Genomic DNA, 11,449 nt, shown 5'->3' with positions numbered 1-11,449 from the left:
CACAAGCATGGACTCGTGATTCTTCCCCACCCGTTCTTCCGAGGACTGCTGCACCACTACCAGATCGAGTTGCAGCACCTGAATCCCAATAGGATCTAGCACATCGTGGCCTTCATCACGCTATGTGAAGGGTATCTAGGGATCAAACCCCACTTCGAGCTGTGGAGGTACTTCTTTCTCCATCTCCTTGCACAAGAAAAGGGAGAGAAGTGGGGACCTGTCGGTGCTGATGGGATGCACAAGTATCCACCTCTGGGGACACCAGTCCACCAAGTACATGACCTGTCCGCTGTCGAGGTCCAACAAGGGATGGCACGCGCTTTGGTTCTATGTGAAGAACGACGCCGCCGCCCCCTTGCCGGACTTCATCGGATGCCTCATCGAAGAGGCGCCGCAGGTGTGGTCATGGGGACCTCCTGAGAAGCAAAAGAAGAGGATGCACGATATCCTTGATGCCATCGCATTCCTAAAGATCCAAGGCCTTTGCGAGGCCTTTGTCATCAGGGCATATCACGCGAGGAGGTGGCGCCGCTGATGGCGCGCGCCCTCCCGCTGTATGGGATGACGCCCGGCGCGTAGCTCGATGGGATGGTGGTCACCCAGGGACATCTCCATGATAGCGAGGTCGTGTAGTGCATCAAGGAGGTGATGAAGGAGTCTGATGCCATGTTCCCAATCGTAGGACATCCCATGATGTGGCCGGACATGAGCTTCGTCGAGCTACCAGCGGGGTTAGGCTTTCAGGCCTCCATCACGTCGCTGCCAGAGCATGCAGCCATGAGGGTGGCAAACCGCACCATAGATGAGAATAGGAAGAAGGAGAAGGATGATAAGAGGGCAAAGCGGTGGGTGAAGGAGCGGGCAAAGCTGAACCGAGGTAAGCGGCGGCAAGGCTCGGAGGAGGAGGAAGAAGAAAAAGAAGGAGACAGCTCTGGGTCACCCGTCCATTGGTATGAGCTGGGAGGAGGGGATGAGGACCCATTTCTGCCATAGGCAAGGCCTTTCCTATGGCATGCCTTATGGTAGGAGGGGGAGGACACGCCCCCAGAGCTAGTGGAATCAAGCAACCACTCCGTCCAGGCCTTCCTCGACGCCCTCGGAGCCAGCGGGAACCGACCGCTCCGCTTCAACCGGACCCTCCGAGGAGAGAGAGGGCTCAAAGCAGCAACGCGCTGATGAGGCATAGCTAGGGTCAGGCAGACTAACCCCAAAATGTCATCATTCGTTGGCGTCGAGGTGTGTTAAGAGTTTTTCGTCCTTTTGTTCTAACAAATTTTTGCCTTAAACTGACCGTCATATCCTTCACAGGACGTGGGACTCTCCTAAGGCTTGCACTGAAGAAGAGCCTCACCCTCTTGTAGAAACGCTAGGAATCAGCTGGCCTTACGTCGAAGGCGAGCGGGAGTGGCTCCAGGGCGGCCACGGCGTCGACTGGAGCAAACAGAGGAGGGCGTGTCCGGGGCGCCCGTGGCGAATGTGGCGCGGCCGAGTGTGGCCGCAACGTCATAGGTGGAAATGGCATAGCTGGAGCCATCATCCGTGCAGGTGCCCACATCTACGGTGGGGTCGATGGTGGAGGATGGACCTGAGGCGTCCACGGCGGACGTGGCGTGGTCGGGTGTGGCCGCGATGTCATAGGCAGAGATGGTGCAACCAGAGCCGTCGTCTGTGCAGGAGGCCACGTCTGTGGCAGGGCGGACGGGAGAGGGCGCACCCAAGGCATCCTTAGTAGATGTGGTGATAGAGTAGGCCTTTGCATACATGTCACCCGCCCCCTCTACCGCTGGAGGGGCTGCCCCGGAGGAGTTGCTGCCGCAAGAGGGGTCGACGCCACTTGGGATTGGAGCGGAGCCATCTCGGTCTCTGGTCTAGGTGGGCGGTGACGTGCACGCGTGGGGAGGATCCCAGATCTGGTGGACAGACTGTCGGGACCTGGGGGCAATGCTTTTTGCTCTTGACGACAACGTAGAGGAGAAGGAATGGGGGAGCATCCACACAGAGGTTGGGACCACTGTTCGCTCCCTGACCATGCTGAGCTCGTTGCGCGACGTCATCGCCCCGATTGGCAAGGTATGATATGACCATGTTTTCGACTCTCATTTTCCCTTTCCGTGCCTTTAAGTCTTCTCCTCTCCAGAGTCCCTTATGGTTCACAACCAGGATACATCCAATTCCTTCGTCGCAAGAAGGACGTTTGGGACCACCTCGCCGAAGAGACGTAGCGGAGTGATCGGCTGGCCGCACAGCTCGCCACCGCCCATCAGGAGGTGGCTAAGCTTGCCCCCTGCCGCCCGAGAGCTGGCCGACCTCCAAGTCAGGGAGAAGGATGCTTGCGAGGATGCCCACAAGGCCGAGGAGAAGCTCACGTCCCTGATCGAGATGACGCGCATGAACGCCATAGAGTCTGAGCAGCTACGGAAGGAGCGGGACGATTTGCTCCAGGTCGTAGAGGGGCTCCGCATGGAGCGTGACTTGGCTCACCAGGAGTATGCTGATGCCCAATGGTGGATCGACCTCCTCAAGGGCAAGCTTGAGGAGGAGAGGGACCTATAGGTTGAGGCCGAGGGCATGATTGCTAGGCTCAACACCGAGGTCGGTCGATGCCAGGAAGAGATCCGGAGTGATGAGGATATGACCTCCATACATATGACCATGCTTGGAGAACCATATGGAGACCAAGGAGATCAGCGAAGGTGTCCAAGTCAAGAAGGAGGTCTGAGGCTAATTCGGTTCGAGTCCCCAAGGTGGAGGCCCAAAGCAACTCAAGTTCGAGTCTGTCTCGGGTTCCAGGACCAGTCTGCCTTAAATTGGTCACCCAGGACGCATCTGGACTCTGTTTTCAATGATCCACATATGGATGGAAAGCTAATTGGATAAGGAAGCCAACCCCAATTGGTTTCACGTCAAAAGACCTTGGGAATCAACAGGAATCGTCAAAACAAGTTAGCATCTAGAATCTGCCAGGGTGCTGCGACACCGTCTTTTGGTCCGTTGGACCGTGTATCGTGTTTGGGCCCATTAGGGGGCGCGTCCAGGGGGGTGACGCCCAAGACTCTATAAATAGCAGCCGTCGCTCTCCTTAGGGTTTGGGTTTTGTTTAGTTCTTAATTTCCTCGTGAAACAGACGTCGTTTTGCTGCAACTGTCGTCGCCAAGGCCGTTTGCTGTGAACCAGGGCCCCAGTTCTTGATCTTGTTCACCTGTGGCGATTAGTCCTTTCGAATAAAGACTTGAACTCTTTCTCATTATCATAAGCCTCATATTTATTTGCAATTTCAGATTGCGTTTATCTCGTTCTTGCTTGTGTTCTTGATTCGCTTGCAGGAAAGCCTTCTCGGCGAGGTCAATCGCGTTCGCGTGGTTGATAACCAACGGAGCAGTGGTGTAACAGTTGCGAGGGTCCGAATTAGTCTTGGTTCGAAGCCTAGATCGTGAACGTCGAGTCTCCACCAATCGACGCTATCATACATTTTGGAAGATCGGGTCTAGTCTACATCAAGTGGTATCAAAGACCTTGTTGCCCGTTAGGTATAACTTTGTTTTCCCCTTTAGATTGCTACTGTTTTTGTTTTACCTATAGTCCACAAAAAGTCCATAAAAATATACACTATCACATATCTCTAGTCCTATAGCCCCGCTGTGCCTTTGCAATTTTTTAAATTTCAGTTTGCTTTATTGAACTGTCGTCCCTCGACGCGTCTTAGTGTTCGTTGTGTTCTGATCTTGTTCTTGGTCTAGTGTCAAGTCTTGTTTCCTAGTGTGGCTTGCATCAGAATGATCTCTAGTTTTTCTTTAGATCTGAAATAGTCACGGAGTGGGTTGCGTGATTGAGTTTGGTTTGTCTAGCAATTCCTTCTATGGCTTCCTCGGTTAAGTATTTTTCTTCCATGGTGGAAATATCTAAAGTCTAATCTCTTATGTGCGGCACTTTTGTGAGATAAAAAACATAAAACAAAGAAAAAGGCAAAGAGGTGCAAAAACCAAAAGAAGGAAAAAAAGCCGCACCTAAAAAAAGAGAGAAAAAATAAAGAAGGAAAAAAAGTTCAGAAGTGCTTGCATCCTTTTGAGTCCTTATGCTGAGTTGTATTGTATTGCTTGCTTGAACTAGGTTCAGGACGAGTTTAGGCTAGCGACATAGACTAGCTTGGGACTACTTTTCAATCTTGCAATTTCTGAATTAAATTATTGCTATTCCTTGCTACTATATTGTGCCTGTCCAAGCTCCACTTTCTTCTAATCAAGTACAGGTTCGCCTTGCAACTGTTACACTCAAGCTACAATGGTATCACAGTCACCGAACAATTGCACCGCCTGTTGCTTTGGTAAGAACACTTGTAAGACCGTGGTAAGACGCTTGAGAGTTGAGTGCCTTATTTTTTCTTGTCCACATCCTATAGTAGTTCATAGGAAAATACATACTTGTGTGTTTTCTTGTTTGATTCTAACAATGACAGGTTGTTCATATCCACCGACTTATGGTGGTATAGGTGCTGATGAGTACATGGAGTGGGAAATTGCCATCGATAACATATTTGCTACTCGCTTTATGTGTCCAAGGAGGAAGGTAAAAAATGCAGTTAGTGTTTTGCGACATTCTGCTTTATCTTGGTGGGAGTCTTTAGATCCTTCTGATAAGCCTCAAACTTGGAATGATATGAAACTTCTTATGCGAGAAACCTTTAATAATCCACCTCCTGTTTTGACTTCATATGATGAGGTGCACCATTTAGAGGAAGAGTCTGTTGTTATTCCTCCTGCTATGCCTAACCTTTTGCAGGACAATGTAGAAAAGAGCGAGGATGACATGATAGAAAATGAGAAGCTCACAGTCTCATATGAAAATTCAGAACTATCAACTATTACCCCTGTTGAAGATGAGAGCAAAGGTAATGCCCATGATGCTAAACTCACAGAAGGTGAGAGTTCTCTTGATGTGCTGAATTTTTTCACCAATCATGCTATGATAGAGCAAATTTTAGTGGAGCCTTCGCATGATTTACCTTTGTCACAAGATGATTTGCTTGATGTTTCTTGTGATGAAGATGACTTGCATGATGATATTTATGTTATACCTATGCAATCATTGAAGAATGATTATGATATATGTGTGCTGAAATCGAGCACTTGTGCTGAAAATAGACTTGTTATTCATAATGCTAGTGAAGTTGATGAACTGAAATTATTGTCTTCTTTAAATACTTTGGGTTACATTGAATTTGATGTTTCATGTAATCTTAGTTCTTTAGAGGAGAAACTTTATGCATATGCTGATTTTCCATGGTTCTCTAGACATACATATCATGTTTTTGGTAAATATAACAACCAAGGGCAATATTTGATACAACGAGTTTACATTTGTACAAATTCGAATTCTCCTTTTGTTGTACAAATTAATGATCAACTAGAGGATAGTAAAATCAACACTGTTGTTATGCCATATTCCTCTAGTTTTGCTTTTTGAACACAAGTGGAATCTAGAGAAAGGGAGCATATATTTCTTGTTAGTACTAATCGTTTGCAGGATAGTATTGGCAAAGATTGTGTGTATTTCAATCGAGCAGACTACATGCCTATAGGACAAGACATGCTACAAACCTAGACATATGGTCATATTATTTCTCACAACATTGTCCATTCCTATTATTTTGGAAACCTCGTTTGTCCTCATGTTATGCAGGATCGACTTCAAGCAAAATTGACGCCGAGAACGGCTTTTCGTCAAGAAAGGGAGGATGATGAGGACATGACCTCCATACATATGACCATGCTTGGAGAACCATATGGAGACCAAGGAGATCAGCGAAGGTGTCCAAGTCAAGAAGGAGGTCCGAGGCTAATTCGGTTCGAGTCCCCAAGGTGGAGGCCCAAAGCAACTCAAGTTTGAGTCTGTCTCGGGTTCCAGGACCAGTCTGCCTTAAATTGGTCACCCAAGACACATACGGACTCCGTTATTGATGATCCACATATGGATGGAAAGCTAATTGGATAAGGAAGCCAACCCAATTGGTTTCATGTCAAAAGACCTTAAGTATCAACGGGAATCGTCAAAACAAGTCAGCATCCAGAATCTGCTAGGGTGCTGCGACACCGTCTTTTGGTCCGTTGGACCGTGTATCGTGTTTGGGCCCATTAGAGGGCGCGTCCAGGGGGGGTGACACCCAAGACTCTATAAATAGCAGCCGTTGCTCTCCTTAGGGTTTGGGTTTTGTTTAATTCTTAATTTCCTCGTGAAACAGACGTCGTTTTGCTGCAACTATCGCCGCCAAGGCCGTTTGCTGTGAACCAGGGCCCCAGTTCTTGATCTTGTTCGCCTGTGGCGATTAGTCCTTTCGAATAAAGACTTGAACTCTTTCTCATTATCATAAGCCTCATATTTATTTGCAATTTCAGATTGTGTTTATCTCGTTCTTGTTTGTGTTCTCGATTCGCTTACAGGAAAGCCTTCTCAGCGAGGTCAATCGCGTTCGCGTGGTTGATAACCAACGGAGCAGTGGTGTAACGGTTGCAGGGGTCCGAATCAGTCTTGGTTCGAAGCCTAGATTATGAATGTCGAGTCTCCACTAATTGACGCTATCATACCTTTCGGAAGATCGGGCCTAGTCTACATCACGGAGCCTAGAGGCTGAGGTGATCTGGCAGCACAAAGAGGTGCGCAAGCTCTGGGTGGACACGGAAGGTGAGATGCTGGTTTCCCTTGTTGTCCTTATTCCTGGAATCCATGGTTGGCCTTTTGACGCGGTTGGTGTGTGACTTGGACAGGTCTTGATGACAAGCTTGGGGCAGAGGTGGTGAAGAGCCGAGGCCTAGAGAGGGAGCTTGATGAAGTGAAGGACTCCCTTCTGAAGGAGAGCGACGAGCATGATACCCTGCGTGTCGACGTCTAGTAGGTCTGCGATGACCTCAAGCTAGCCTCGGAGCAGGAGACGAGCTCGCTCGCAGTTCATGTCATCCGAATTTTGGATCGAGCACGTGAGATCGCGAGGCACGCGCTTCACTTAGGCATTCATCGATCATTTGCGATCGCTCATTCTCATTATGAGAACATTAATCTGCCAATGATGAGTCAAGGCTTCGCGCCCAGCTACACCGAGGTCGTGCTGGAGGAGATCGAGGATACGGTGGCCCCTAGCGTAGTATCTAGCTGTAAAGATCGAGGACGAAGTCATCCCACCGAGGGGTTAGTTAGTTGGATGAGCCATGCGGTGAACTTGTAATAAATGGATAAGTTTTTAATTTTTGTTTTGGCAGAATAGACTTTTGACCCTTCTCTTTTTTATGTATAAAAAGGTTGATGCGATCTGACCCCTTCTGATGATAAGGTTGTAAAGCTTGAGGTGCGGGCAAAAAAACTCTGATCACGCTGGTGAGCAAAAATGTCGTAGCCACTGGGCGTAGGTTTCTTGCGGTCTGGCCAGTTTTACTCAGCATTTGTTTCTACAACTCTTGCTTCTAGATCTTAATGTAAGGCGGGGTCGGGCGCAAAAAATGCTTCTGAGTAGATATATTCCTATCAGCCTCCGAGTGAGGCCCAAACCCTTACAGTTGCTGGGGTCATGTGACACTAAAGATCGAGGAAATGATAGCGAAACCGATAAGAGAAAGTGTTTTTGCATTTCAGAAATATCATTCTTAATTTTCATAAGTACGCGCATAGACTAGGGGTAAAAGCGACATAGCTGCTCGATGTTCTAGGCATTGGTGAAGAGAGCTTGTAGGTGCCCAGCCGGAGCACCTCTGTGACGATGTATGGTCCCTCCCACGGTGGAGAGAGCTTGTGGTGGTTCTTGTTGCTCTGGACGAGGTGGAGCACCGGGTCCCCAACGTTGAAGGCCCAGCCCCGTACACGGCGGCCGTGGTACCAGCGTAACGCTTGCTGGTACTTGGCCGAGCGGAGGAGGGCAACGTCGTGTGCTTCATCAAGCTGATCCATGGCATCCTTGAGGGACGTCTCAGCTCCCTGCTCGTTGTACGCCCTGACCCTCGGTGCTCCGTAGTCGAGGTCAGTCGGGAGGAGCGCTTTGGAACCGTAGACCATGAAGAAAGGCGTGTAGCCAGTCGCCCGGCTGGGGGTCATCCTCAAGCTCTAGAGTACCGCAGGAAGCTCCGCAGCCCATTGTCCACCAAATGTGTTTAGTCGGTTGAAGATTCTAGGCTTGAGGCCTTGCAGGACCATGCCGTTCATGTGCTCGACCTGCCCATTTGTGTGGGGGTGCGCCACGGTGGCCCAGTCGATGCGGATGTGGCAGTCATCACAAAATTGGGGGATTTTTTCCCTGGTGAACTATGTGTTGTTGTCTGTGATGATGGAGTTCGGGACTCCAAAGCGGTGGGTGATGTCGCGGAAGAATTGCATGGCCTGCTAGGATTTGATCCTAGAAATCGGTTGAGCCTCAATCCACTTCGTGAACTTATACATGGCGACAAGCAAATGCGTGTAGCCCCTAGGTGCCCTTTTGAGGGGTCCAACCAGATCAAGCCCCCAGACCACGAATGACCACGTGATGGGGATCGTCTGGAGTGCCTGGGCCGACAAGCGGGTTTGACGAGCATAGTACTGACATCCTTTGTAGGTGCGCATGGTCTGCTCGCATGTCAACCATCGCAGTTGGCCAGTAGAAGCCCTATCGGAACGTGTTCCCGACCAGGGTCCTAGGTGCAGCATGATGTCCACAGACCCCGCCGTGGATATCACTCAGCAGTAGCTTCCCTTGTTCGATGGGGATGCAGTGCTGTAGGATCTTGGTATGGCTTCGCTTGTAGAGTTCCCCCTCAATAATGACGAAAGACTTAGCGCAGCGTGTGAGCCGTCGAGACTCTATTTTGTCAGTCGGGACCACCTCGCGGAGGAGGTAATCAAGATAAGGTGTCCTCTAGTCAGTTAGATGGTCGAGCTCTGCCATTGGGTCTTCGTCAAGCTCCATGACTTTGAGGTCAGAAGGAGCCGACGGTCGGTCAGCCCTCAAGCTCAAGGCAGGCGGCCCATCATCGGTCTGTTCTGGCTCATCGTAGTGGACCAAGGGTTTGTACTGATCGCTGGCGAAGATGCTAGTTAGGACCAGCTCTCGACCAGATGCCATTTTCGCTAGCGTGTCGGACGCCTCATTGAGTCGTCTTGGGATGCGGTTGAGTTCGAGGCCATCGAACTTGTCCTCTAGCTGGCAAAAATCTTGGTAATACGTAGCCATCTAGGTGCTATGGCAGCTTGACTCCTTCATGACTTGATCGATGACTAGCTGTGAGTCGCCCCTGACGTCAAGCTGTCGGATGCCTAACTCGACAGCGATGCGTAGGCCGTTGATGAGTGCATCATATTCGGCCATATTGTTAGAGGCAGGGAAGTGAATGCGAACCGTGTACCTCATGCGTACTCCGAGGGAAGAAACAAAGACTAGCCCCACGCCAGTGCCTTTCTTCATCAGTGATCCATCGAAGTACATCGTCTAGTACTCTTGATCGACGACTACTGGTGGCATTTGAATCTCGGTCTATTCTATAAAGAAATCGGCTAGCACCTGGGACTTGACGGCCGTCTAAGGGGCATATGAAATGTCCTGACCCATCAGCTCGAGTGCCCACTTCATGATTCTTCCTATGGCATCCTGGTTTTGGATGACCTCGCCGAGAGGGAAGGGCGTCATGACCGTCACCGGGTGCGACTCAAAGTAGTGACGCAGCTTCCTCTTGGCAATCAAGACGGCGTACAAGAGTTTCTGGATTTGGGGGTAGCGAGTCTTAGAATCGGACAAGACTTCGCTAATGAAGTATAAGGGATGCTGCACCTTGAGGACGAGTCTCTCTTCTTCCTGTTCTACCACCATGGCAGCGCTGACCACTTGCGTGGTGGCCGCAATGTAAAGTAGGAGTGGTTCCCCATCTATCGGCGGGACCAGAATTGGGGCTCTCATCAGGATTTCCTTGACCTTGTCAAGTGCCTCCTGAGCCTCGGGTGTCCACGTAAATTGGTCGGTCTTCTTCAGAAGCTGGTATAGGGGGAGGCCTCGTTCGCCAAGGCGTGAGATAAAATGGCTAATCGTGGCGAGGCACCCCATAACTCATTGCACTCCCTTTAGATTCTAAATCAGGCCCATCCTCATGATAGCCGAGATCTTCTCTGGGTTAGCTTTGATGCCATGCTCGGAGACAATGAACCCAAGCAGCATACCCATCAAGACCCTGAGAACGCATTTCTCAGGGTTGAGTGATGTTGTTTGCATAGAGTTCCATGAAGGTTTGCTCTAGGTCTGCTACGAGCTAGTCAGCCTGTTTGGACTTGACCACGATGTCATCTACGTAAGCCTCAACGGTTCCCCTCCTTGATGACCACGAGCTCCTTGGAGGTGATAATCGTCGAGGCATGCTCATAGCACTCAACTTCGCACTCACAAGCACGCTGGAAGGAGGTGCTGACGGTGATGACCCCACGTGGCCCTGGCATCTTGAGCTTTAGGTAAGTGTAGTTGGGGACGACCATGAACTTCACGTAGAACAGTCGTCCTAGGATGGCGTGGTAGGTTCCATGGAACCTAACCACCTTGAAGGTGAGGGTCTTTGTCCTATAGTTGGTTAAATCCCCGAAGGCGATGGGTAGGTTGATCTACCCAAGCAGTACAGCTTGTTTCCCTGGCACGATGCCGTGGAAAGGTGCCCCGGTCGATCGGATGCGTGACTGGTTGATGCCCATGACATCAAGCGTCTTGGTGTACATGATGTTGAGGCCGCTGCCTCCATCCATCAGCACCTTGGTGAGCCATTTTGTGCCGACGATCGGATCAACTAGAAGCGGCTACCTTCCCGGCTACCGGATGCTCTCTAGGTGGTCAGATCGGTCAAAGGTGATGGCGGACTTCGACCACCGGAGGAAAGATGGCATGGCTGGCTCGGCTGTGTAGACCTCACAATGCGTGAGCTTTCAACAACACTTGGGCTCAGGATTCTTCCCTTGGTCCCCCTTTTTGGAGTTGCCGGACAAGAAATGCTTCATGAGGGAGCAGTCCTTGTATAGGTGCTTGACGGGGAAGGCATGGTTCGGGCATGGCCCCTCAAGTAGCTTCTCAAAGTGGTCGGGAGCACCCTCGGTGTGTGCCTAGCCACCTTTTCACTCGGCAGTAGCCACGAGTGAGCCCCCATGTTGCTGCTTGTTCTTCTTCTTGTTCGGGCGGTTGGAGGTGCCCTCGCCGGCATCCTCGTCCCGCTTCGCTTTGCCCTTGGGGTGGTAAAAAATCACTCTAACCACCTCCTCGCCTAAGGCATGGCTAGTCATGATGTCGAGGAGCTCCTTGGTGGTCCGAGGGCCTTTGCGTCTTAGCTTGTGGACTAGGGACTCGTAGGTGGTCTCGGACAGGAAGGCTTTGGTGATGTCGGCGTCGGCGACGTCGGGCAACTTGTTGCATTGCCTAGAGAAGCGTCGGATGTACTTACAGAGAGTTTCCCTAGACTTCTATCGGTGATTC

The 11,449-nt window shown here is 50.4% G+C and overlaps 1 protein-coding gene across 1 annotated transcript; it reads right to left on the bottom strand.

Moving 5' to 3' along the window:
• Positions 1-7,635: 7,635 nt before the first annotated feature.
• Positions 7,636-8,073, bottom strand: LOC136526474 (uncharacterized). Its single transcript, XM_066519133.1, has one exon. It carries the CDS (start codon positions 8,071-8,073, stop codon positions 7,636-7,638), a length of 438 nt encoding a protein of 145 aa, XP_066375230.1.
• Positions 8,074-11,449: the final 3,376 nt, after the last annotated feature.

The sequence above is a fragment of the Miscanthus floridulus genome, chromosome 19, assembly GCF_019320115.1.
Source record: "Miscanthus floridulus cultivar M001 chromosome 19, ASM1932011v1, whole genome shotgun sequence".
NCBI classification, from domain to species: domain Eukaryota; kingdom Viridiplantae; phylum Streptophyta; class Magnoliopsida; order Poales; family Poaceae; genus Miscanthus; species Miscanthus floridulus.
This window is presented reverse-complemented; position numbering and strand designations above follow the sequence as displayed.

Excerpts from the sequence above, each read along its gene's own strand:
- LOC136526474 (XM_066519133.1), bottom strand. The coding sequence starts at position 8,073 with ATGACCCCCAGCCGGGCGACTGGCTACACGCCTTTCTTCATGGTCTAC.